At 41.0% G+C, this 27,391-nt stretch overlaps 2 protein-coding genes across 2 annotated transcripts; one reads left to right on the forward strand and one right to left on the reverse strand.

Moving 5' to 3' along the window:
• The first annotated feature begins 3,017 nt into the window (after positions 1-3,017).
• LOC129756048 (clavesin-1-like) lies at positions 3,018-21,441 on the forward strand. Its single transcript, XM_055752802.1, has 2 exons — positions 3,018-3,983; positions 21,119-21,441. Exons 1-2 carry the CDS (start codon positions 3,267-3,269, stop codon positions 21,350-21,352), a joined length of 951 nt encoding a protein of 316 aa, XP_055608777.1. The 5' UTR covers positions 3,018-3,266; the 3' UTR covers positions 21,353-21,441.
• A 113-nt stretch (positions 21,442-21,554) lies between these two features.
• LOC129756047 (ATP-dependent RNA helicase DDX54) lies at positions 21,555-24,773 on the reverse strand. Its single transcript, XM_055752801.1, has 3 exons — positions 23,700-24,773; positions 23,018-23,641; positions 21,555-22,485 (listed from the first exon to the last, which is right to left on the reverse strand). Exons 1-3 carry the CDS (start codon positions 24,594-24,596, stop codon positions 21,631-21,633), a joined length of 2,376 nt encoding a protein of 791 aa, XP_055608776.1. The 5' UTR covers positions 24,597-24,773; the 3' UTR covers positions 21,555-21,630.
• Between the last annotated feature and the right edge of the window lie 2,618 nt (positions 24,774-27,391).

Genomic DNA, 27,391 nt, shown 5'->3' on the forward strand with positions numbered 1-27,391 from the left:
CTTTATGGTTGAATTCTAACCACATTTTGTTAATACGCTCCAATTCAAAATCGGTTCGTTAGTGGTTTTCGAAATATATCGTGTTATTTTTTTCTATCAAAAGTAGGTAATCAAAAACGACCGTGTTCATCGCTAGATGTAAAAAAACAAATAGCACAATGCAAATGTGTGTGTGACATGGCCGTAGGAACGGGGGGGTTTTGGGGGTTAAACCCCCCCCCCCCCCCCCCATGAAGGTCCAGAAAAGAAAGCGAAGTGTTATACTCTACAGCAAAATTTTGAAATTTTTAATCAAATTTTGATTTGAGTAAGATTATTGAAGAGTAATAATCTTGACTCAGAGATTAGCTTAGCTTAGCTTAGCTTGATTGACTACTCACATCCACCTTTAATTATTGAACCCGAAATGCTTTGTTCATAGTTTTAAGTAATTAATCAAAATTAATGAATTCCGTTCGACTTTTTCAGTGTATTTAATAATCATTCTTTATTTTCATGGCAATTAATTTAATTGCATTTCGAATTCCATAATCGCAGGCGTGGCTCAGTAGAGTAATAATCTTGACTCAGAGATTATGCCAAAAACTCATCTCATGCTCAGAGTTCTGCTACAGTTTTTCGAAATTTTCTTCCTTGTTGATAGAAACTCGTTCTGAATATTAAATTTTACATGAAATTCATCTCAGTCGAGAGGTTCTGATTCCATATTTAAAATTTTTAAATGCATTCTGTTTTCGTATTACGAATTTTGTATTTATTTATATACTCTTGGTTATCGGTTCGAATCATCATTTGAAAATAGATATGAAAAACTGTTTTCAACCGTTTAAATTTGGTTTTGCATTTCATTCATAATTTTATTCTTGTTTTTTTTTTTCAACTCATTCTTATTTTTGATATTTAGATAACAATTTTCTAAACATAGAAAAAAAAATAAAAGTAGAAACCATCCTGAGTTTATCTTTGATATTCATTAGAAGTTTCAAACTCCATTCTTTGAAATCCCATTTAAAAAACAGGATCTTATGCAAAATTAAAAAATTATAAAGCCTCAAAATGGTAATTCTAGTTCTGAAATCGTATATTTCAGAAATCGCATTGAAATTCGGTATCAGATTTAAAAACTAAATTCTGAGTTCACGTGCAGAATTTAAACTTAGAATTAATATTCAAAATTCAGATTTAGATTCAGCATGTAAATGAGCTTCACAACCATGATAAAACTATCAAGATGACTTTTTCGTTGGGAAATTCAAACTTCAAGAGATCGCATTATTATAATTTTGGGTTGTCAGTTAAATTTCAAAATCCTAAATTTTTCACCAAGTCATTTTGAGTACATGATTCTGCAGAAAATTACAAATTAAAAGTAAAATTTGAGTTTATTTTGCCATTTTTAAATTTAAAAAAAACTTATTTCTACAGATTGCGCCATCAGATATTAATATCGAATAACCCCACCAATTTCAGTTGATTTTGAAAAACAAAAAACATTCTTTTAGAAAATTTCACGTCATTTATTCCAAATTTCGGGCTTTCAACGAAAGTACGCATAGTTTTCATAGTTGAACAATATTTTTTTATTTAAAGCGCATTATTAGCTGTATATCGACTCAAAGCGCATTATTTAGCTGTATATCGACTCAAAGCTAAATGATACTAAATTACGATTCGAAACTGTGTTCATCTGTCTAAATCGGCTGAAATATGGCAGAGTTATTCAACGTTAAAATCGGATACATCCTGTTGGCGCACGCTGTATATTTTCAATCGCAAATATTTTCTAGCATATTTTTGATGTATTGTTTAACATTATTTATGTTCCAGATTTTCAAAAGCCAAATTTCAAACTAAAATCAAAAATTTGGAATGATTTAGCCAGAATCAGACTTGAACCGTAAAATAAAAATCTATTTCTTCTTCTTTTGAAAGCTCGATTCATACTGATTCATACTAGCTTTGTTTAGAAAAAATTCAAATCAAATAAGCATTACTAACCTTATTTTAAAGTTAATTCAAATATTTCTAGTTTCATTTTTTGTTACTTATGGATTTCTTATATAAATATAGTTTACCATTTTAAAGATTTAGTGATATATTTTCGAAAGTTTCTTTTTAATACAAAAAGCTGTTGAGGTGAAAGAACTTAGAAATAAATAACCAAATAGTATAAAAACAGTTTTTTTTAATTTGTATTATTCATGCATTGTTTGAGCAGAAAAAATCATAGAAAAAATCGGGTGGCCTAAAACCCCCCCCCCCCCCCCCCCCCCCCATATGAGGCGGTTCTTCCTACGGCCCTGGTGTGTGATATATCGAGATTTTTCCTTTTGTGTATGTGGCCGTTAGTTTCACGATAACCCGTAGATAGCGCTGCGGAACAAGCGCCAAAATCAGCCTTCAGTGGTCAGTCTGGGTATCTGGTGTCTGCGCTCCTAGTGAGAAGTATTCATCAAATTTTGAACCCGACAAAAATAAATGAGTAGTTACACTGCCGAAACTAAATCATTCTAACGGTACCGTCCAAATGAATTCGTAAATAATTGTTACAAAAAAACAAATTCACGACCGTCTCAAAAGTACAACAAACTCATTAATGGTTATTGTTATAGTTAATCGCAATTCATGCTCGGTTCACCAGACAGTTTTTAATGAAGAATGCTTAACTCCACAAAAAAAAAACAAAAAAAAACACCTCAACGACAACTGCATGCAAGGCATGCAGAAAACCTCAAGTGAGCGAGCAGTCGAGGTAAATAAATCAACAAGCTCCAACTGAGCCCCACCAAGCGCATGCAAGTTAGGGTAGGGAATCTCTTACATCAGCAAGCAACCATACAACAACAGTTCGCGCTCTTCTTCCGTGATTAAATCACAACTTGAGCTGCCAGAGCAGCAATTTTTCTTTTGTGCTTTTCTCGCCTTGACTTAATTTTAGTTTAAATAAAATAAAAATGAGTGAAAGCTTTTTTCTTGTTAACTCTTAGAGAAATTGCTAATGGACTCAAAAATACTCGTACGAGGTATGAGCTAAACATTCTTTTTTGTAGCTTAAGCTAGATACCTTATTTCTGAACGAAACAAGCGAATGATATCTCACACCACACCACATCAGGCATTACTCATTGCAGCGGTTTTAGTTGTTTGCAGCTGGCTTGACTCGCCCGCCTACCAGAGAGACTAGGTCAGTGTGTTTTAGACCTTGAGGCAGGTCGTCTCGTGTTTCTACAAACAACAATCGTAGTAGGTTCGGTTTATCAATTACCATGACCAGTTACAGTGTAGATAAAAATCCCGGGTCCTACGAGCCGTACAATCGGGATCTTCTAACCGATAGTGAGAGGCAGCTTGCCCAACGAGAACTTGGTGAAGATGACTCGATTCGGGATCAAGCTTTGCAAAATATGCGCGATTGGATCGCTCGGCATCCAAACATCCGCAAGTGTCGTACCGATCCAGCTTTTCTGCTGCGCTTTCTGAGAGCACGTAAGTTCAATCTACCAAATGCATGCGAAATGCTGGAACGATATCTCTCGATGCGTCAGGTGTTTCGAATCTGGTTCGAAAATCTGGACCCGGATGACAAGTACATGAAGCAACTGGTAGCGACCGAGGGTGGTTTACCCTTAGGATTGGACAGTCGTGGTCGGATGGTTGGCCTCGTTAAGGTACGGAACTTTGATGCCACCAAGTACAGCTGCTATCATCTGGGCCGCTTTACGCACATGGCTCTGGAAGCGTTCTACGATGACGATCGGGTGCAGATTGGAGGTGGGGTGGCCATAGTGGATTGTCAGGAAGCGACGATGGCTCACTTTACGATCTTCAAACTATCGGACATCAAAAACTTCATGGAGTGCCTCAAGTATGCGCTGCCCATCCGAATTCAGGAAGTGCACATCGTAGGGTTGCCTCGGATCGGTGCAGCCATCGGTGACCTGATACTTAGTTTCGCTAGTGCGGACATGAAGCGGAAAATATTCGTAAGTCGATTGTTTCTAGCAAAAAAAAATCTTCACACAAAAATCAACCCCCAATCCAAAAAAATTATAAGAATCAGAGCCGGAAAGGTAAAAAAAAGCTTAATTCGAAGTATGCATCGTAAATAAGAATTGAAAACAGAATATGTGAAAATATCAAAACAAAATTAAAAAAATATTTGAAATAACACAGAAGAACAAGAGAACCGAAATCCATAGATAATTGAAGTTAATATGAACACAACACTATCTCAAAATAAACAAATAAATCAATATGAAAAAGAAAAACAAAAAAGTATATGAAATGATTAATCGCCGTAATTTAGGTTTGTTACTCAATTTTCCAGCCTTATCGGTAAAAGTGATCTCTTTTTTTAGTAATGACATAAGATTGTGAAATTTTTATAGAAGGATAGAAAATTAGTTCAGTTATTTGAAATCTCAGGATATCCAAATTTGAAATCTGAAATAAAAATTCAAAAACAAAAAAAAATCAATCAACACAAAACTAAATCCAAAAAAAGTTTGAAAAATATGTTCACTCTCAAAGGAACTTAGGCACTTGGATCACAGGGGTGAAATAAACTGTTTTTTTGAAAAATTAAAGTAGGGGAGATAAGGGCATAACGAGCACCCAGGGCATAATAAGCACTCCTTTTGTCTACCAAAGTACGTATTTTCTTAAACGAATTTTCATGAGGATTTGTTTCGCACTACCTATAGTATAAATTTTTCACCAAAAAAGAAATATCCTTTTCATCTTTACAGAAATATTTATTAATAACCAGCTAGGTTCTAAAGTGATGAAAATATTATAATTTTTGAGCACCATCAAATAAGCTTTTATGACCTTTAAATCATCTTGATCGGAAATCTACGCACTGCAACATGATTTACACATTGTTTCTCAATTTTCATAAATCATAAAATTTTCGATTTTTCGCTTTAATTAATTTTAAAACGCGTTTTTACTTAAATTTATTGACCTCTAGCGAACAGAGCACTTTAAATCAGGGCAAGATGAGCGTTTTCTGCCGTATAATCTAGCAGCGAATTCAACTCGATGAAGTCATCAACTGAATAATAGAGCTACAGCTTGACTTGTTTCATCTGTCGATTTGGCCTATTGGTAAGGTGTCGGAGAGGTAATCAGTAGACTCGAGTTCGATTCCGAGGGAATTTTTTTATCACATACCATTCATGATTGATTTTTTTTGATTGTTACATTTTACGGCTAGTAGCATCATCCGTCAAACAAAACACCAGAAACATAATGTATGATCATGTGTTAATTCTTTGAATTTTACAAACAGAACTAGATTTTTTTAGGCATTTGTAGAAAGCGGTTCGATAAGGTTCGATAAAACACAGATAGATCCACGGCAGCTCCAGAGCAGACTACGGCGCAATCACAAAATTCCTGAAAAACTCTAAGGCGGAGTATTATACACACGACATCCCTGGTGACAAGCCGTTCAAAGCTGTCATCCGGGGGCTCCCAGGCTATGACACCAAACTTATCGAAGAAGAGCTCAAGAACCGGTACAAGCTAGGACCTACGGCCATCTACCGGATAAAGAGAAAAGACGAACAGGTGAAACAATACTCCAATTGCCTGTTCCTTGCACATTTTCCGAAGGGATCTGTTACCTTAAACTCTCTCAAAGCTATCAGAACCCTTCTTTTCGTCCGAATCCGTTGGGAAAAATACCGTGGTGGTCGCACGGATGTTACCCAGTGCCAGCGTTGCCTTCGTTCTTGGTCATGGTACCAAATACTGCTTCCTTAAGCCACGCTGCAGCCTATGTGCCAAGCCTCACGTCACTTCGAACTGTCCCGCAAGTGACGCAAGAGATGTTGTAGCAAAATGTGCCAATTGTGGAACTGATCATCAGGGCAACGACCGTAGCTGCCCAAAACGCGAAGCCTACAAGAAAATCCGAAAAGAAGCATCAACGTCGCACCAGCCAGGGCGAAACCAAAGCAAGTCTGCGTCGTTTACCGACAAGGACTTTCCTCCGCTTCAACCCATACCTCGGTCCCAGCCCGCAGTCTATCCATCTTCGTCCGGCACCACCGCCGGTCAAGGTTCGCCATCTCCCCCTGGTTAGCGCCCAACAACATCAACTGATGAATCGGACAAATTCTCCTCGGAAGAACTTCTTAACATCTTTGAGCAGATGACGGTCGCTCTTCGTCGGTGCCGCAACAAACCTGAACAAATTCAGGTGCTCGGAAAGTTTATATACAGTATGGATCCTAAACCCATTACTGTTCTCACCTGGAACGCTTGCTCTATAAGAGCAAAAATATCGAGCTCGCTGACTTCCTCGGCAAGCACAACATCGACGTGGGTCTCCTTTCTGAAACCCACCTGAAGCCCGGCGACAGTTTCTGGCTGCCGGATCACATCATCGTACGACTTGACCGCACCAGCTTCAAGGGGGGTGGTGTGGCCATCGTAGTACGAAAAGGATTAATCTTCAAGATCTTACCGCACATTCGCACCACCACCATCGAAGTCATAAGTCAAGTGTAGAGGTTGAGACAACGACTGGAAACGTCTGGAAACAACGGGTTGGCAGCACACTTCTCCAGGGACCTCACTGCCATCACACGTTCCAGCTGCCGATTTGTAATCGGTGGCGATTTCAACGCCCGCCATGAAGCATGGCGAAACTATCATCAAAACCAAAACGGTCGGCTATTATTCGACTACTTGCAGCATGGACACAGTGGAATTTCCGGACGAACCAACGTTTGTTTCCCGGGCTGGAAACCCTTCGACTTTGGATTTGTTCCTGTCTAACACCACGATCTCCAAGCCGGAGGTGCAAAACGAGCTTAGTTCTGACCACTACCCTGTGGTGTGGTGACAAGTATTGCCTCCAATGTAGCTCGGCGTCCACCACAACTCCGCAAGGACTACCATCGGGTCGACTGGGTTCGTTTCTCACGAATGATCGACGAAAACATCGAAGAGGACCCACCGCTCGAGGACGAGGCGGACATCAATCGGGCTCTAGAGAAACTACACCGAGCGATCACCGTGGCCGACGAGACGTGCATCCGACGTGTTCCTGTGAGGGGTTAGTTTATTGCTATATTGACTCCCACACCCAGCTCCTTATTAGACTTCGAAGTGTTCGATCTAAATGAGTTGATCTCTTCCAGAATGGACTCAGCGCTGAGGGCTACCAAGAACATGAAAGCTCCCGGGTTTGATGGAGTTTTTAACATTATCTTAAAAAAAGCTTAACACCAAAGCCTACCCGCTGTTGAGCACTATCTTCAACAAGTGTTTAGAATTGCACTATTAAAAAAAAGACCCTACTCTACCCTCAAGCTACCGACCTATAAGTCTCCTCTCAGCGCTGGGCAAACTGCTCGAAAAACTTATTCTCAATCGTTTGCTACAGTTCGTACAGGACCACAATATATTATTGCCTGAACAGTTTGGTTTTAGATATGGTCACTCCACCACCCACCAACTAGTAAGGGTAATGAACACCATCCGGAGGAATAAGGCTCGAGGGATTGCAATGGAGAGAGAATTCTTTGCATTTGGAATGGTAATGATCAAAATTCCACAACTGCTTCACAAATTGCAACAATTAGCACATTTTCACTCTCTCTGAGCACCGGTTTCTCTCATTTTAACTGAAACCTTCTAATTCTTACTTACTTACTTAATGATTCCGCGCCGATCCTCCGGTGCATAGGGCCGTGGTAAAAGACCTCCACTGTTGACGATCCGGAGCCAGCGTCTTCACCTGGTCCCAGTCAAGATTCTCGTCGACAGTTCGGATTTCAGCAGCTAGGCTTCGCCGCCACGAGTTTCTGGGTCTGCCTCTTCTTCGATGACCTTCTGGATTCCAATCTAGCGCCTCTCTGCAAATCTCGTTTTCATCTCTTCGCAGCGTGTGCCAATCCATCTCCACTTACGTTCCCGAATCTCGATTTCTAGCGCCCTTTGATGACACCGGCGATGTAGTTCCTCATTCGAGATCCAGTTGCCAGGCCACCAAGCGCGGATGATATTCCGCAGGCAGCGGTTTACAAATACTTGCAGTTTTCGCGTCGTTACCGCATATGTGCACCAAGCTTCGCACCCGTACAGCAATACGGATTTGACGTTTGAGTTGAAGATTCGGATTTTTGTTCGTAGAGAGATCTGGCGTGACCGCCAGATGTTTCGGAGACTCGCAAACGCAAATCGGGCCTTTCTGATCCGTGTTTCGATGTCTTTTCTGGTACCACCATCAGGCGTAATCTGGCTACCAAGATACTGGAAGCACTCCACTTTCTCAACTTGTTGCCCAGCTACCATGAAACTGGAGGGATTTCCTGTGTTGATCTCCATCGACTTGGTCTTTCCGACATTGACTTTGAGACCTGCTGCCTTGGAACTTTCGGTGAGGTCGTCGAGTTTGCTCTGCATATCTGGTTGTGTTTGGGCGAGCAAAACAATATCGTCAGCCAGGTCAAGGTCGTTCAATTGCTCCATTGTTGAAGGATTCCACGGCAATCCTCGGTTCGGTGCACAGTCAATCGATCCAATCAGAATCTCATCCATTACGATTAGAAAAAGTAGCGGTGATAGAATACATCCTTGTCTCACTCCAGTAGTTACCGGGATTGGTTCGGACAAGACACCGTCGTGCAAGACCTTGCACGAAAATGCCTCATACTGTGCTTCGATGAGATGGACTAGTTTCTCTGGGACCCCTCGTCGCCTTAGAGCCGCCCAGATGTTTTCATGGTTAAGTCGGTCGAATGCTTTTTCGAAATCAACGAACACCAGCAGAAGAGAGTCCTGGAATTCGTTGATTTGTTCCAGTATGATTCGTAGCGTTGTGATGTGGTCCACACATGATCGTCGAGATCGAAATCCAGCTTGTTGCCGTCGGAGTGTAGCGTCTATTTTCTCCTGGATCCTGTTCAGAATCACTTTGCAGAGTACTTTGAGGGTTGTACAGATCAACGTTATGCCTCGCCAGTTACCGCACTCTGTCAGGTCTCCTTTCTTCGGGACCTTTACGAGGATACCCTGTATCCAGTCGGCCGGGAATGTTGCAGTATCCCAGATGTCAGCGAAAAGACGGTGCAACTATCAGCACAAATGGCAGGGTCGGCTTTCAGCATTTCAGCAGGGATGCAATCGATCCCAGGTGCTTTGTTGGATTTCATGTTTTTGATTGCCGCTTCTATTTCAGCCAGCGAAGGCGCTTCCGAGTTGACGCCATTTATGCGACTTACTGTTGGCGCTTCGAGCTGCAGATTCTGTTGGCCATCGCTATTCGTGACTCGGAAGAGTTGTTCGAAGTGTTCAGTCCATCGTTTGAGCTGATCTGTTCGATCGGTCAATAACTGACCTGCTCGGTCTTTTAGCGGCATTCTTGCATTGGTCCTTGCACCACTGAGGCGGCGAGAAATGTCATAAAGTAATCGGATATCTCCATTGGCGGCGGCTCTTTCTCCCTCTTCGGCTAGGGAGTTTGTCCAGGCTCTCTTGTCTCGTCTACAAGCTCGTTTAACTGCCTTTTCCAGCTCCGCATATCGTAAGCGGGCGGCTGCTTTGGCTGACCCGGTACATGCCTGCTCAATTCCGACTTTCGCCTTTCTCCGATCATCGACCATCCTCCAAGTTTCATCCGACATCTAGTCACTTCTTCTTCCACAAACTTTACCGAGAGTACCATGGCTCGTCGTGATAAAGGCATTCTTGATTCCACACCACTGTTCTTCGACTGTTCCGTCTGTCGGCAGCTCCGAGGCTCGGGATTCTAGCTGTTCAACGTATGCCCTTTTCACCTCTGGATTCTCCAACCGGCGGACGTCGTATCTACACCCGACTTTCTCCTCGCACCGTTGGACACGTGCAACTCTCAGTCGTATCTCGCCAAGGACGAGGTGATGGTCAGATGCAATGTCTGCGCTTCGTTTGTTGCGGACATCAAGAAGGCTCCTTCTCCACTTTCGGCTGATGCAGATGTGGTCAATTTGATTTTCTGTTCGGCCATCTCGGGATACCCAAGTGACTTTATGTGCTGGTCGATGGGGGAAGAGCGATCCACCGATCACCATGTTGTTGTTGCCACAAAATTCTACAAACAGCTCTCCGTTTTCGCTCATCTGTCCTAGGCCATGGCGCCCCATGATGCGCTCAAGGTCTCGATTGTCGGAGCCAATCTTTGCGTTGAAGTCGCCCAAATGGATTTGAATGTCACCCTTCGGAATTTTCTCTACCACGCTGTTCAGTTGACTATAAAACTGCTCTTTCTCCTGCAAGTCGGCAACGTCAGTTGGCGCATAACACTGGACCATTGTAAGGTTTCTAACCCGTGTTCTAAATCTGGCTACGATTATTCTTTCGTTTATCGGTTCCCATCTAATGAGGGCCGCGTAGGCCTGCGGGCTTAACAGGAAACCAACTCCTCGTTCCCGAGTAGCATGTTCTCCTCGTATGCCAGAGTAAAGCAGGACTTGCCCGGATTGTGTCTTGTGTTCTCCAGTATTAGGCCAACGGACTTCGCTCAGTCCCAGAATTTCAAGCTTGAGGCGGCTAGCCTCTCTAGCAAGTTGAGCCAGCTTGCCTTGTTGAGCAAGGGTTAAAACATTCCAAGTTCCAATTCGTGTCCGTGTTTTCATGCTAAAAGTCGTCGCCAAAGTTCCAGGTCGGTCATTTCTTTCGGATTCCGTAACAATTTATGAATCGGGAGCAGTAGGTTGTTAGCCTAAAGTCCCTATCCCGCGATGGGGCTGCCATCTTGGACTTAGCTGGCGGGAGCCGCATTTCATAAATTCAGCCGCTTGCTGCAAGACAGACGCTGTTTGAGCCGCCCCTGACCTGGAGAACAGACGCTCGGTTGTTGTTGCACGCCGCCCCTGACCTGGGGAACAGACGCGTGCGGCCACCTTCTCAGTCTGCATGCGACCAAAGCATCCACCGGGGTTGGGTACCCGATCTCCGCTTAGGTTACTCGCACCCCAGCCGGCACCGCGGGGAGGTAGAGATAGGAGTTGTGAATAAGAGGTGATATGACCACTATGGGGTCTCGTGTTGCACATTATCCACCGTTTACCAGCCTGCCAAGCCCCACGTCACTTCGAACTGTCCCGCAAATGAGATGTTGTAGCAAAATGTGCCAATTGTGGAACTGATCATCAGGGCAACGACCGTAGCTGCCCAAAACGCGAAGCCTACAAGAAGATCCGAAAAGAAGCATCAACGTCGCACCAGCCAGGGCGAAACCAAAGCAAGTCTGCGTTGTTTACCGACAAGGACTTTCCTCCGCTTCAACCCATACCTCGGTCCCAGCCCGCAGTCTATCCATCATCGTCCGGCACCACCGCCGGTCAAGGTTCGCCTTCTCCCCCTGGTTGGCGCCCAGCAACATCAACTGATGAATCGGACAAGTTCTCCTGGGAAGAACTTCTCAACATCTTTGAGCAGATGACGGTCGCTCTTCGTCGGTGCCGCAACAAACCTGAATAAATTCAGGTCCTCGGAAAGTTATCATACAGTATGGATCCTAAACCCATTACTGTTCTCACTTGGAACGCTTGCTCTATTAGAGCAAAAAACATCGAGCTCGCTGACTTCCTCGGCAAGCACAACATCGACGTGGGTCTTCTCCTATCCGCCGCCCGTGGCGTAGATGATAGCCTTCAAGTCTTCTAAGCCAGCGGGCATGAGATCGAATCCCGGTCACGGCATACATAGTACACTTTCTGTGGGTTGGTGGTTTTAGCATTTGTAAGATGCTAGCCATCATATCCTCGAAAGATGTACGCTTAGAGTTAAGAAAAAAGGAATCTCTTCGAGGAAACATCAAGTTTCATTGAGATCCTGTATGTGTTTGTGTTCGTTTTAAAAAAAAAAACCCACCTGAAGCCCGGCGACAGTTTCTTGCTGCCGGATCACATCATCGTACGACTTGACCGCACCAGCTCCAAGGGGGGCGGTGTGGCCATCGTAGTACGAAAAGGATTAATCTTCAAGATCTTGTCGCACATTCGCACCACCATCATCGAAGTCATAAGTCAAGTGTAGAGGTTGAGACAACGACTGGAAATGTCCGGTTCATGGCAGTGTACTGCCCACGGTAGTGCTTCGCCAGCAACGGGTTGGCAGCACACTTCTCCAGGGACCTCACTGCCATCACACGTTCCAGCTGCCGATTTGTAATCGGTGGCGATTTCAACGCCCGCCATGAAGCATGGCGAAACTATCATCAAAACCAAAATGGTCGGCTATTATTCGACTACTCGCAGCATGGGCTCTACACAGTGGAATTTTCGGACGAACCAACGTTTGTTTCCCGGGCTGGAAACCCTTCGACTTTGGATTTGTTCCTGTCTAACACCACGATCTCCAAGCCGGAGGTGCAAAACGAGCTTAGTTCTGACCACTACCCTGTGGTGTGGTGACAAGTATTGCCTCCAATGCAGCTCGGCGTCCACCACAACTCCGCAAGGACTACCATCGGGTCGACTGGGTTCGTTTCTCACGAATGGTCGACGAAAACATCGAAGAGGACCCACCGCTCGAGGACGAGGCGGACATCAATCGGGCTCTAGAGAAACTACACCGAGCGATCACCGTGGCCGACGAGTTTCAGAGGACCGGAGATCTGAACCGTAAGATAGAATGGACTCACTCCGAAACAAAAATTTTGGACGTGTTATCCAAAATTTGGACGAACGTTCCAGACCATTCTGGAAAGTAGCCAAAGTACTTAAATCACACCCTAAACCAGTTCTATTGTAGTAGTAAGCAATGACTAATGTATAATAAAATTTTCTTCATTCTGTTACTAACTGTCAACACTAGAAGACGTGTTTCAATAGGTTATGGGCCTATCGCTTCCGAACTTGAAACTCGTGAAGTTATGGCAAGTAAAGATTTTTCGATCGAGAGACTCTGCGGACGGGAAAACTGGCCGACGTGGAAGTTTGCCGTGCAAACTTATCTAGAGCTTGAGGACCTTTGGGAAGCAGTCAAGCCCGAGAGAAAAGCCGATGGAACTTTCAACGATGTCGATCCCGTGAAGAACCGAAAAGCAAGGGCCAAGATCATCCTTTTACTGGATCCGACATACTATATCCACGTGCAATCGGCGTCGACAGCGATGGAAGCTTGGCAAAACCTGGAGAAGGCATTTGAAGATTCGGGTCTTACCAGGCGAGTAGGACTTTTGCGCAAGCTGGTCAAAGCGGATCTCGGAAGCTGTTCTTCAATGTCGGAGTACGTAAATCAAGTGGTTTCTACGGCACATAAACTCAACGGGATCGGATTTCCAATTTCGGACGAATGGATTGGTGCGTTGCTGCTGTGTGGTCTCCCGGAGGATTACAGGCCAATGATTATGGCCTTAGAGAACTCCGGCACCCCAATCACAGGAGATGCCATCAAAACCAAGCTACTGCAGGAGCTGCAGGTACCTTCGGCGGATGCGGCGCTACTGGCAAAAGGGAAGCGTGGAGTATTCAACAAGCAACACAAAATTCCAAACCATCCGAAAGCAGAATCGAGAGGTCCGAAGTGTAGGAAGTGCAAGAAATTCGGCCACATTGCGAAGGAGTGCAAATATACGTCAGATGAAGCTTTTTGCACTGTCCTTTCTACGATCGAGTCACGCAACGCCACCGATTGGTATTTCGATTCCGGGGCAACAGTACACATGACTCATAACAAGGCGCTGTTGAAGGATCTGAAGCCGTCGAATGGTTCCGTTGTAGCTGCTAACAAGGGAGAAATGAACATCGAAGCAGTTGGAAAAACCATCCTGAAGCCACGTTTTCAGAAAAGCTGTTCTGAACTCCAAATCAACGAGGTGCGGTACATTCCACTATTGTCCGTGAATCTACTCTCCGTCAACTGGATTGTTCGAAATGGATACAGCATGGTATTCAACAACGCGGGCTGTAGAGTGCTGAACCAGAATGGCAACATAGCGGCTCAAGGTACCCATACGAATGACCTATTCAAGCTGGAGCAACACGGTGTAGGTGACAGGGCACTGACGTGCTCATCAAAAGTATCCCTGGACATCTGGCATCGCCGAATGGGCCACTTGAATTCGGCAAGTTTGAAGCAGCTGGCTGATGATCTGGTTGCCGGCGTTTAATTAAGCGAGAAGACGGTTGCTGATTGTTGCATTTGTGCTATGGGTAAACATAGTCGTCAACCATTTCCTAAGACAGGCGCACGTGCTACCAATCTCTTTGAAATCGTTCACTCGGACATTTGCGGACCCATGGAGGTGAAGTCGCTCGAAAGAACCCGATATTATGTCACTTTTATAGATGACAAGGCTAGAAGGATTTTTGTCTATTTTCTTGAAACAAAATCCGAAGACGAAGTTCTAGAAATCTTCAAGAGATTTCATGTGATGGCTGAGCGGCAAACCGGATGTAAGATAAAAACTCTACGAACTGAAAACGGGTTGGAGTATACAAACCGGAAGTTTGAAGATTATCTTGCGAAGTTTGGGATCCGCCATCAGACAACGACTACCTACACACCACAGCAAAAAGGGCTAGCTGAGCGAACAAATCGAACAATCGTCGAGCGTGCGAGATGCATGCTATTCGAAGCGAAGCTGAAGAAAACTTTCTGGGCTGAGGCTGTGTCGACTGCGGTTTATCTCTTGAATCGTTCCCCTACTAGAGGTCATCATGTCACACCTGAACAGCTCTGGAGTGGAAAGAAACCGGACTTATCGCACGTGAGGATCTTCGGAACACAATCCATGGTGCATGTACCGAAGCCCAAACGACGCAAGTGGAATGGGAAATCGGAACCTGGTATTTTGTTAGGTTTCGAACAGAACACCAAGGGCTACCGTCTGTATGACTTGAAGACCAAGAAGATCATCAAGAGCCGGGACGTGATATTCATCGATGATCGGAAACCGCAACCTGGTGCAAAAACTGGCGGTAAAATGGTTTACTTGGACTTCGAAACCAACGAGGAATCAGTAGAATCGGCTGGACCAGTCGAGGTTCCGAGCGTTCCTGGTGCTGAAACCGGCGTTCTGGCACCGATCCCTGAACATCAAGTAGTCATCCCTGCAAGGAAAACCTAGAGAGCAGTTTTGAAAATGATGATTTCGATGAGGCGCTAGCAATGTTAGTAGTAGCTCGACAGATACGTTTACCAATGTGACTGTGCTCCCTTCGCGCCAAGTTTCATATCCGCCTGCCTGAGTCACTGGCGTTAAGGCGAAGCGGTCGGGAGCACCATCTACCAGGCAAGTATGATCAGTTTGTTGTTACAACCAGAGGTCTACCCAGTTTTCACTCACCACAGATAGCCAGTACTGATGTCGCGCGAGGTGTGCTACCGAGTCATGCCGAGCCGAGCCAATTCAGTGGAGTGGCTACTCAGCAACATGTTGATGTCTCAGGTGATCCAACCACCCCGCAAGAAGCGATGTCCCGTCCCGATGCCGGAAAATGGAAGGTAGCCATGCAGGAGGAGTACGATGCGTCAATGGGCAATCAAACTTGGTCCTTGGCGGAACTACCAAAAGGCAGAAAGGCGATCAAGTGTAAGTGGGTGTTTAAAACCAAACACGACTCGAACGGAAATGTGGACCGATACAAAGCGCGCCTGGTGATTAAAGGTTTCTCGCAGCGAAAGGGGGTGGACTATGATGAAACGTACTCTCCCGTCGTGCGTCACAGTTCACTGCGGTACCTTTTTGCGCTGGCTTCAAGATACGATTTGCAGATTCAACAGATGGATGCTGTAACGGCGTTCCTCCAAGGAGAACTTGAAGAGGAAATATTTATGGAGCAACCGTTGATGTTTGAGAATCCCACGAAGAGGAAGCTGGTATGCCGACTGAACAAGGCGTTATACGGGCTGAAACAGTCGAGCCGAGTTTGGAACAACAAACTGGATTCCATGCTGAAGAAATTTGACCTTACTCAAGCAAACTACGATCCATGCGTGTATTACATTGTCGAAAATCAAGAGGCTATTTTCATGGCGGTCTACGTCGATGATGTGATGATTTTCTCGAGCAACAACGACTGGATCAAGCGCATCAAGACGTTCCTGAATACGAACTTTCGGATGAAAGATCTGGGCGAGGCTAAGAGTTGCTTGGGCATACGGATCAGTCGGACCGACGATGCTGTTGCTCTTGATCAAGAAGCTTACATCGAAGCGATCCTGGCTAGGTTCAACATGGCGAACTGTAAACCTGCAAAGATTCCGATGGTGGGTAAGCTGAACAAAGACATGTCACCTAAAACAACCGAAGATGAGAAGCAGATGGTCAACATCCCATATCAAGAAGCTGTTGGTTCTCTTATGTACCTGGCGCAGGTTACCCGACTGGATATTCTCTACTCCGTTAATCAACTCAGCCATTACAACTCAAATCCTGGACAACAACATTGGAGTGCGGTAAAGCATCTTTTCCGCTACCTGCGTGGAACTTCGAAATTAAAACTGGTTTACAAGAAGAATGCGAACGAAGATGTTATTGGCTACAGCGATGCTGATTGGGCAGCTGATTTGGACGACCGGAAGTCAACGAGCGGCTACATATTTCAACTGCAAGGGGCAGCGATTTCTTGGTGCTGTAAGCGCCAGCCAACAATAGCTTTATCCACTTGTGAAGCAGAGTATATGGCACTTTCATGGCAGAAGATCGGACCAATTGCTATCCTCTGCGATAACCAAAGTACAATCGCGGTGGCTAAGAATGGTGGTTACAATGCAAGAACAAAGCACATCGAATTTGCTCGGATATTGCCCGGATTTTGGGTTAAACATTTTGAAATCAACAACGCGGATTGTGCCAAAAAATTGCCCAGATTTTTTAAGCCCGGATACATCCGGAAAAATTCTGGCAACCTTATCAACCTTTTATTTTTTGGGAAGCTTGAATAGATTTTTTTTTATATAATCTTCAAATGATAACAATGTATTTTTCATCTTGTCCATGTGTTATCTTATGAAAATCCAATATCTTCGGCTTGTAAACATATGTACACGACCTCTTTTGAAGATTATCTTACTTATCAAAATGAATTATCTTTCGTAGAATAGTATATTCAAATTTATTTTGTACTTATGATGAGAATGACAAATTGTTTTAAATGATAAAAGTTTCATTAATAGTTTTTTAAGTTATTAAAAAATCACATCACCTTGGAACCGAAATCACCCATTTTATAATATCATGAAAAATTTATTTGAGCTACATTTAAATTTTCTATTTTTGACACAACTATTCCATTGATTATCATGAAGAGTGATCAATGTAAAAATCCTTAGAAATCATTCGTATGAATTTGCACTACTAAAGGCTCTAGTTTTCTCATAATTGGATGGTACAGTGAGGGGCAAAATAAAGTGTCCAAATTATTTTTTTATCATTTATTTTATTTTTCTGGTTGAAATTCACCGAAAACACATCGTAATCATTTTTAAAATATTGTTTATTATGTTCTTTTTAATTTTTGTTAATGTTGCGTTGGTAAAAAATTAAAGTTTTTCTGATAGAAAAAAAACAAATAATATTCCAAAAAAAAAACATGGGCAAAATAAAGTGTCCAACTCAAAAATGTATATAATAGCTTCGTTCAATCGTTAGTAAAAATCGGTTTCAACTGGTTTCTGTTAACTGATAGATGTTCAACGAGCCAATGTTTTGGTCGAAACTAGTCAGGTCGTTGTTCAATGGAGCAAGTTGAAACTAGTCGAAACCAATCCAGCTCGGCAGCTGGATTAGTTTCGACTTGGTAGAAATCGGTCGAAATCAGTTGGAAAGAGACAGGTGATCAACTGTCAATCCATTTCCACTTGTTTCGACCCGTTTCGACTAGAGTTGATTGAACAGACATAATTTCGATAAGTTTCCATCGCGAGGCCCCTCGAATTTGTTTGTTTTGTGTATTTTGACGTTTCATAAACAACTGGCTTGGCTCTGGAGTATTCAAACAGGTGTCTTCATTCGAATAAGTTGTAAAATATGGAGAACGCATAAATTTCTGGTTCCATTCCGTTGTCCATCCGGAAACTGGTTGTTCGTGATGTGAATAACGGTCAAACGCACCGGGAAGTGGCCTAGCACTACGAAATCAGCAAGACAGCGGTATCAAAAATCATGAAGAAGATGAAAACGTTCGGATCGGAGATGGATCGCCCAGGAAGAGGACTGAAACCCAAGACAGATGCCAGAACGGACAAGAAAATCATTCTTGAAGTGAAGAAAAAAGCAATAACAACGATCCGGCAGATACAGGAAGAGCACCAATTTTCGGTATTGCATTGTACTATCCGTCGTCGCATCCATGCAAAGGAGTACCATAGAAAGATCGCAGTGAGAAGGCCTTTCATCAGCCAGGCGAACAAGGCTAAGCGGCTCAAGTTCGTCAAGGAACACGCCGATAAACGGCTCGAGTACTGGAAAACATTGTTGTGGGCCGACGAATCCAAATTGGAGCTATTCAACCGGAAGAAGCGGGATCATATGTGGCGCAAGTCGGGTGAGGAGCTCCAAGATCGCCATATCCAAAGAACAGTCAAGCACGGAGGAGGTAACGTGATGGTGTGGGGGTGCTTTTCTTGGGGTGGGGTGGGCAATTTGGTAAAAATTTACGGAATCATGACAGCTGAGTCATAATCCAATATCCTGCGGGAAAACCTCGAGGTATCCATCATCAAGACGGGCCTCGAAGAGCGCTTCGTTTTACAGCAGAATAACGATCCGAAGCATACGGCCAATCTGATGAAGTCATTTTCCCGTTCCTGCCGCATAAAAGCCCTTGGATGGCCCCCACAAAGTCCTGATCTGAACCCCATCGAAAATCTGTGGGCCATCCTCGATGCTCTGATTGATAAGACTGGTGTGACAAATTAAAAATACTTATTTTGATGCCATGGAGCATGCGTGGGAGGAACTCGACCCACAACACTTGCACAACCTTGTTGAAAGTATACCGAAGCACTTGTAGGAGGTGTTGAAGGCCGAAGGAGGCCATACCCATCATTAAATCGTTCTTGTTTGCCTTCAGTTTGAATCAATTTGAAGCTGTACCGATCTGCACACTTTATTTTGCCCCTGTTTTTTTTTTGGAATATTAACTGTTTTTTTTTCTATCAGAAAAACTTTTTTTTTAACAGCGCAACATTAACAAAAATTGAAAAGAACATAATAAACAATATTTTAAAAATGATTACGATGCGTTTTCGTTGAATTTTAACCAGAAAAATAAAAGAAATTGAAAAAAAATAATTTGGACACTTTATTTTGCCCCTCACTGTAGATCGCAGTCTTCAACTCACAACCTTTAATATTCTTTCTCTATGAGGAATTCCAAAAATATGAAAATTGTTGGTTCCTAAAAGCTGGAACATTAGTTTTTATTCAAAATAGTAATTCAACTGAAGAAGTCAATTCATAATGAGATGACTCTTGCATTGTATTTATACTTCACCTACAGCATATTCTTGTTGACTCTCAACGCCCCCCAGCGGCAGTTGGGACCACTTTGAAAACCACTGTTCTAATCATTTTATTCCTAACATGCGATAAGTTTTTCTTATCCCAAAATTAGACTTATTATTTCATCCAAGAAACACGTGCTTGTGCCCTGTCCTGCGAACAACAGTAGACGAAAAAAAGCGCGCCAGAAACTTCGCTATCAAAATTTTAATCATTAGCAGGCTTTGATTTGCTTTCCAGTACACGTGAACTCTGGATGGTCGATCCTAATGCCCGGCCCATTATGATGGTGAAAACAACCCCGTCAAAGGAAACGAAAATCGGTTGACAAAATGGGTGCCATGACTTTAGGTTCGTGTGAATAAAAACGAAAGTTGTATGGGAGGGTCCCTTTTCTTAGGTGGGAGGGTCTCAAAACTATTACTAAAACCTTACCATGGTCCAAACACATGATTGTACCAAATTTCACGCTGATCAGTTAAGCGGTGTGGATTTGTATAAGGTGCATACAAACAAAAATATATAGTCCAACTCATCTTTATATAAGGTTAACCGGGGCAAGTGCAAACTCGGGGCAAGTGCAAACGTTCAACTTTTCTCTGTTACAAAAAAAGTAAAAAATATTTCTTCTTCTAGAAATTGTTGTTTAGACCCAAACAAACAATCTGACATCGATAAACTAAACTTTCTTTAAATTTTTCACTAAAAACACGGCACTGTTTGATCACACACGAATTCAAGTACGTACTAGACATGAACAGTGTGTTTTTGTTTTGCATATTTTGACTACAAAAAAAGGCATTCAAATCCGAATTTTCGTTAAAAGGTGAGTGTTTGAGACCGATATTCAAGTGAAAGCAGAAAATTTATGATAAATTTTCAGTACACCCCGAAAGTTGTGAAAATAATATTCGCTCTTGTTAACCCACACTGCGGGGCAAGTGCAAACGACACTACCGGGGTAAGTGCAAACGCATCTTTAAGCCATTAACATCAGCCATTTCAGAAAATTCATCACCAAAATGGTTCAGCATTATATTAAAATGGTCAGAAGAGGTATCCAAAGTGTTGTATCTGAAGCAAATGTTCGAAGTTCCGTAACGCCTAAGTAAATGAAGGTCTTTTGCTTAAAACAACAGTCACCAAAAATGGAGTTCCAAAAAGTTATCAATATTGCAAGAAAACAGGAAATATATTGATAAAAGTTGATAAAACGTACCGGAACATGTAATCAATTCATTTTAAGACCGATACACTGACTCATCTGTGAATTAGTTTGGAAAAAGTATTGCGTTTGCACTTGCCCCCATAAACGGGGCAAGTGCAAATTTTGAAATTTTTTCACAAAAGCACCGTTACTTTTTACGAACATTTTTTTATTTTTCACTTTCAACGGGAATTTGTTGAGAACTATTTTAGTGATGCAACGAACGATAATTGATAATTTTTGAACATATACATATTTTTTCTAGAACCTGTGAAAGTTGAACTATGGTGAAAACCGTTTGCACTTGCCCCGGTGTACCTTATTAGAAGATTAGAAATCGGAATCAGTAATCAAAACCATAATCAAACAAGAAATAAGATATCAGAAGTCCCCAAACATTTTCCCTGGAATTTCCATTGAATCTGAGTTAAAAAATAAAACCCACTTTCTAATTTTAGTTCCACGGATCCCTGGCGGACGCGCTGAAACACCTGGAGGTGGCGATGCTTCCGATCGAATACGGAGGACAGCAAAATCCCCAAGAAATTAACTCAAAACTTCGAGAGCGCCTAGCCACAGTCCGCCCTTCCCTGGTCCAACTGGACGACCTAGAAATCGACGTGGAACCGTACGCCGGCTTCTGGAACCAGAAGGCCGACGAGGAGGTCGAGTTCGGGATGGAAATCGATTGAATCCGTTTCGTTATATGAAATATTCGTTTTTGTAAATACTCATCTGAAAGATTTCATTATTGTTTTGAATATACAACTAGATATTTTAACTTTTTTTACAAAAGTTTTTTTTTTTCATTGTATCGCAATAATAAACTCTTTGGTTTTAACTAAAAACGCCAGGATTGTTCGGATCATTGATGTCCATCAACTGCTTAGAGAATTTATAATATAGTCTACTATATTTCAAAAAAGGTATCTTAAAAAACAACTCACCCACACGAGGACGACATCACGTTCTACTTGCCTTTGCCCTTGCCCATCTTCTTGCCCAGCGCCTTCTTTTTCCGGGCAACATTCCTTAATTGGGCAGCCTTCTCCCGGGCCAGCTTGGTCTCCTTTTGCATTCGTCGCTTCACAATCTGATCGGCCGTTTTCAGATCGGTATCGCGAGACCGTTTCAAATCCATCTTAGCATTATGCCGACCCCAGTGGGTGTGTGGATAGTCTCGTTTCGGAAGCGGAATTGCCGCACTCTCACCTCCATCATTGTCATCGCTGTCGTCATCGTTTTGCCGGGCTGCCATCTGCTCGTCCACCTTCGAACGCTCCTTCCACTTGTCGTAGCGTCCTGTTTTATAGGAAGCGGCAATCCAAACTCCGTGCTCGGTACGAATCTTCCCGGCTTTGGGATTTTCCACGTTAACCATCTTCTTCTTCTTTCGGTCCCACTTCTGCAGCTTCTTGTGGAACTGCTGATCGGCTGCCGTATCGCCGATCACGGAAAACTCGGCCGATCCAGCTTCCTTGGCAAAGCTGTTGATCGCATAACCATCCTCCTCGACGTGATCCTTCGATTGGTACGAAATGTAGTGATCATCGTCTTTCGAGGGCTTGTTTTTCTTCTTAGCCGGAACTTCCTCTTCCGTCGTCAGTTCCGTCGTTTTGGTTAGCTCTTCCGCTTCCTGTTCGGCCAGCTTTCGTTTGTGTTTTTCGATTTTGATGGTGTCCTTCTCACGCTTAGCGCTCATAATGAGCAACTCTTTGGAGTTGCTTTTCGGATTCAGCTCGAAGATGGTCGACTTGGGCCGGAAATTTTTCATCTGAGCCAGGAAACTGCTTCGGAACTCGTCCGGGTCGACCGAGGGCTTTTTCTGAAATAAATGTTTAAAAAATTATTGAAAAAACTTCTAAAAAATGAAAAAAAAACGAAATTGAACAAAATGATCAAAATGAATAAATTGACTTCCATTACCAAATTGACCAAAATAACCCAAATGAACTAATTAAGTAAAATGACAACCTTTAACGACAAAAAAGTAATCCCGGACAAAACTAGAAAGTGAATTTTGTTGACTTGTGTTAGGTATATCCATCACAATTATTAAAATTTTCGGGATTTTGACAATTTTTATAATGCTGACAATTTCGCTCTAATTCGAAGCTATCGATTTAAGAAATCAAAATCAAAGATCAGAAATTGGAGATCAAAAGCCAGGAATCGAACAACGGAACCCAAAATTGAAACATAAATTAATTAGGAATCAGAATCACAAGCATTCAGAAGTTTATATTGACATTGGAAATCAGAATCAAAAATTTAAAAAAAAATCACGAAACGACTGAGGTTTGTGAGCAAAGTTAGACATTAGAATAAATAGTTGCATTTCAATAATTGTGAATTACCTGTTCCTCAATTTTCGCTTTCTTGGCCTTCTTCTTGGCTTTGTCCACCTTCTTTTTCTCGTTTTCCTTCTCCGCTGCCTTTGCAAAATCCTCCAGCACCTTCAGCTCCCCAATCTTGAACTGCTTCGCCTTTTTATTGGCTGCAGCCGATGCCGCCGGTCTTGTAACAATGTACTGTTTGTAAGCATTGTTACTTATCCGAAAGGCGGTAGCCAAATCTATATGCTTCACATAGGCCTGCACCTGTTGATGTTCTTCTTCCACCTCATCCGGAGGTCCAATCCCGATGGAAGCAATGTTGCTAAGCTCTAGCGGTCGGGCTAGGAAGGTGTGCAGATCGATCATATGAGCGATATCATCGGTGGAGAAGATGTTGAAAGCTGTTCCAGATCTACCGGCACGAGCACATCGACCCACTCGATGGATGAAAAGCTTCGGCTTGCCGGGGAAATGCAGATTGACCACGTAATCTAGGCTGGGAATGTCCAAACCTCGGGCAGCGATGTCCGTGACGACCAGAATGTTTACCTTCTTTAAGGTAAATTTGGCGGTGTTGATTTTACGGGCCGAAGCGTCCAGAGCTGAGTAAACGTGGGTGCAAGGGAATCCAGCTCTTGTAAGAATCTAAAAAGTCAAACTTTATAAGATAAATTTTATATTTTAAATAAAGGTACAATTTTACCAATGAAATCAACTCAACGTGATGTTGAGTTCCAGCAAAGATAACCGTTTGAGCGCTTCTCGGGATAACATTTCTCAGCAGAACCAAAAGTGTGGCATATCGTTCATCCGGTCTACAGTAGATGAACTTCAAGTCCAACGTTTCCGGAATCTTAGATTCCACATCCAACCGGATCAAAGTTGGATCATGCAGACCGGCTTTAGCGAAATCCACCATCAGCTTGGGTAGTGTGGCACTAAACAGAACCATCTGCCTGGATTCCGGCAATCTGCGCAAAGTTTCGGTTAGCTGTTCTCCAAAACCCATCTCAAACAGCCGATCGGCCTCATCGAAAACACAGTACTGAACTGCCGAAAGTTTCAAATCCATCTCCACGCAAAGATGCAAAAATCGACCCGGAGTGGCCACAATTATATCAGGCAAAGTATGGATAGCCGCAAACTGCGAATCCATCGAATCTCCGCCCAGTACCAAAATAGCCTTCAAATCCATGAATTTCCCGAGCTGTTTAATAAACTTGAACGTCTGAATGGCCAACTCCCTAGTCGGGGTCAAAATCAGGGCCCGAGCCCCTCCACCGCTTTTTACTTCTCGTTGCTTCAGCTTCTCAAATAAAGGAATCAAGAAGCACCCCGTCTTTCCTGATCCTGTTTTGGCCATCGCCACCACATCACGACCTTCCAAAATCAACGGAATGGTCTTCCTCTGAATCGGCGTAGGGACCTTATAGCCCATCTTAAAAATACCCTTTAGCAGCGGCATCCCCAGACCCATGGCCTGAAATCCTCCACCCTTTTTCTTTTTCGCCTTCCGCCCACCGACCTCATCATCGTCGTAATCCAAATCGGCGTTTTCCACCGAAAAACCGGGAATCACGTTCGGATCCTCGGTGTCCATGGCGAGGTACTAATGCTGTCAAACTTTTAAAGCACTTTTCAACCGAATTTCAAGCTAAATTCATTACTTTTCCGATAAAAATAAAACGTTTAAAAATGTCTGTGGGACAACCGGCCACGCTAAATTTTTTGAGAAGTAAACACAAACACGTGCTGTTTTGACGTTTTCGAGCTTTACCACCAAATGGGTTTCGCACACATTTGCACGCTATGTTTTGAAGGATGCACGGCTTTTGATTGGCTGAAAATTTATAAACAAGTTCGTGCGCACAAACACATCAACATTTTTTTTGGGTCGCGTTCACAAAACAAACTAAAACCAATATGGGGGTTAGTTCGTTCGCGTAAAAAATTTACGTATAAAATTTAAACATAATTTTATTTAAAATCAAAACATTAAAAAAATATATAATGGTGAAACTTGAATTCAACATCAATTCAGAAATTTCCATTCGTTTAATATAAAAAAAAACCAACATAATTATTACAACATCCCATATCGCACTCAAATTCATATTTCCTTAAAATTAACGTGTTTTTAAATGCTTTTTGAAATGTTTTTGCAAAAGCGTTTAACTTATACTTAATCTTTATCGATAATAAAACATGAAAAGATGTAAAATACATGAAAAACATAATGAAACTATCCGAAACTTCATGTCTAAAATTTGTAAAATTTGTAAAATTTGTAAAATTTGTTAAATTGTAAAATTTGTAAAATTTGTAAAATTTGTAAAATTTGTAAAATTTGTAAAATTTGTAAAATTTGTAAAATTTGTAAAATTTGTAAAATTTGTAAAATTTGTAACATTTGTAAAATTTGTAAAATTTGTAAAATTTGTAAAATTTGTAAAATTTGTAAAATTTGTAAAATTTGTAAAATTTGTAAAATTTGTAAAATTTGTAAAATTTGTAAAATTTGTAAAATTTGTAAAATTTGTAAAATTTGTAAAATTTGTAAATTTGTAAAATTTGTAAAATTTGTAAAATTTGTTAAATTTGTAAAATTTGTAAAATTTGTAAAATTTGTAAAAATTTTTAAAATTTGTAAAATTTGTAAAATTTGTAAAATTTGTAAAATTTGTAAAATTTGTAAAATTTGTAAAATTTGTAAAATTTGTAAAATTTGTAAAATTTGTAAAATTTGTAAAATTTGTAAAATTTGTAAAATTTGTAAAATTTGTAAAATTTGTAAAATTTGTAAAATTTGTAAAATTTGTAAAATTTGTGAATGTTGTAAAAATTTTGAAATTTTTGAAATTCGTCAATATTGTCAAAATCGTCAAAATTGTCAAAATTGTCAAAATTGTCAAAATTGTCAAAATCGTCAAAATCGTCAAAATTGTCAAAATTGTCAAAATTGTCAAAATTGTAAAAATTGTCAAAATTGTCAAAATTGTCAAAATTGTCAAAATTGTCAAAATTGTCAAAATTGTCAAAATTGTCAAAATTGTCAAAATTGTCAAAATTGTCAAAATTGTCAAAATTGTCAAAATTGTCAAAATTGTCAAAATTGTCAAAATTGTCAAAATTGTCAAAATTGTCAAAATTGTCAAAATTGTCAAAGTTGTCAAAATTGTCAAAATTGTCAAATTTGTCAAATTTGTCAAAATTGCCAAAATTGTCAAAATTGTCAAAATTGTCAAAATTGTCAAAATTGTCAAAATTGTCAAAATTGTCAAAATTGTCAAAATTGTCAAAATTGTCAAAATTGTCAAAATTGTCAAAATTGTCAAAATTGTCAAAATTGTCAAAATTGTCAAAATTGTCAAAATTGTCAAAATTGTCAAAATTGTAAAAATTGTCAAAATTGTCAAAATTGTCAAAATTGTCAAAATTGTCAAAATTGTCGAAATTGTCAAAATTGTCAAAATAGTCAAAATTGTCAAAATTGTCAAAATTGTCAAAATTGTCAAAATTGTCAAAATTGTCAAAATTGTCAAAATTGTCAAAATTGTCAAAATTGTCAAAATTGTCAAAATTGTCAAAATTGTCAAAATTGTCAAAATTGTCAAAATTGTCAAAATTGTCAAAATTGTCAAAATTGTCAAAATTGTCAAAATTGTCAAAATTGTCAAAATTGTCAAAATTGTCAAAATTGTCAAAATTGTCAAAATTGTCAAAATTGTCAAAATTGTCAAAATTGTCAAAATTGTCAAAATTGTCAAAATTGTCAAAATTGTCAAAATTGTCAGAATTGTAAAAATTGTCAAAATTGTCAAAATTGTCAAAATTGTCAAAATTGTCAAAATTGTCAAAATTGTCAAAATTGTCAAAATTGTCAAAATTGTCAAAATTGTCAAAATTGTCAAAATTGTCAAAATTGTCAAAATTGTCAAAATTGTCAAAATTGTCAAAATTGTCAAAATTGTCAAAATTGTCAAAATTGTCAAAATTGTAAAAATTGTCAAAATTGTCAAGATTGTCAAAATTGTCAAAATTGTCAAAATTGTCAAGATTGTCAAAATTGTCAAAATTGTCAAAATTGTCAAAATTGGCAAAATTGGCAAAATTGTCAAAATTGTCAAAATTGTCAAAATTGTCAAAATTGTCAAAATTGTCAAGATTGTCAAAATTGTCAAAATTGTCAAAATTGTCAAAATTGTCAAAATTGGCAAAAGTGTCAAAATTGTCAAAATTGTCAAAATTGTCAAAATTGTCAAAATTGTCAAAATTGGCAAAAGTGTCAAAATTGTCAAAATTGTCAAAATTGTCAAAATTGTCAAAATTGTCAAAATTGTCAAAATTGTCAAAATTGTCTAAATTGTCAAAATTGTCAAAATTGTCAAAATTGGC

This window comes from Uranotaenia lowii, chromosome 3, assembly GCF_029784155.1.
Source record: "Uranotaenia lowii strain MFRU-FL chromosome 3, ASM2978415v1, whole genome shotgun sequence".
Lineage (NCBI taxonomy): Eukaryota > Metazoa > Arthropoda > Insecta > Diptera > Culicidae > Uranotaenia > Uranotaenia lowii.

Coding starts and splice junctions, on each gene's coding strand:
- LOC129756048 (XM_055752802.1), top strand. CDS start 3,267: ATGACCAGTTACAGTGTAGATAAAAATCCCGGGTCCTACGAGCCGTAC. Junction 3,984..21,118: donor ACATGAAGCGGAAAATATTC/GTAAGTCGATTG, acceptor TTCTAATTTTAG/TTCCACGGATCCCTGGCGGA.
- LOC129756047 (XM_055752801.1), bottom strand. CDS start 24,596: ATGGACACCGAGGATCCGAACGTGATTCCCGGTTTTTCGGTGGAAAAC. Junction 23,642..23,699: donor ACGTTGAGTTGATTTCATTG/GTAAAATTGTAC, acceptor TTGACTTTTTAG/ATTCTTACAAGAGCTGGATT. Junction 22,486..23,017: donor AAGCGAAAATTGAGGAACAG/GTAATTCACAAT, acceptor CATTTATTTCAG/AAAAAGCCCTCGGTCGACCC.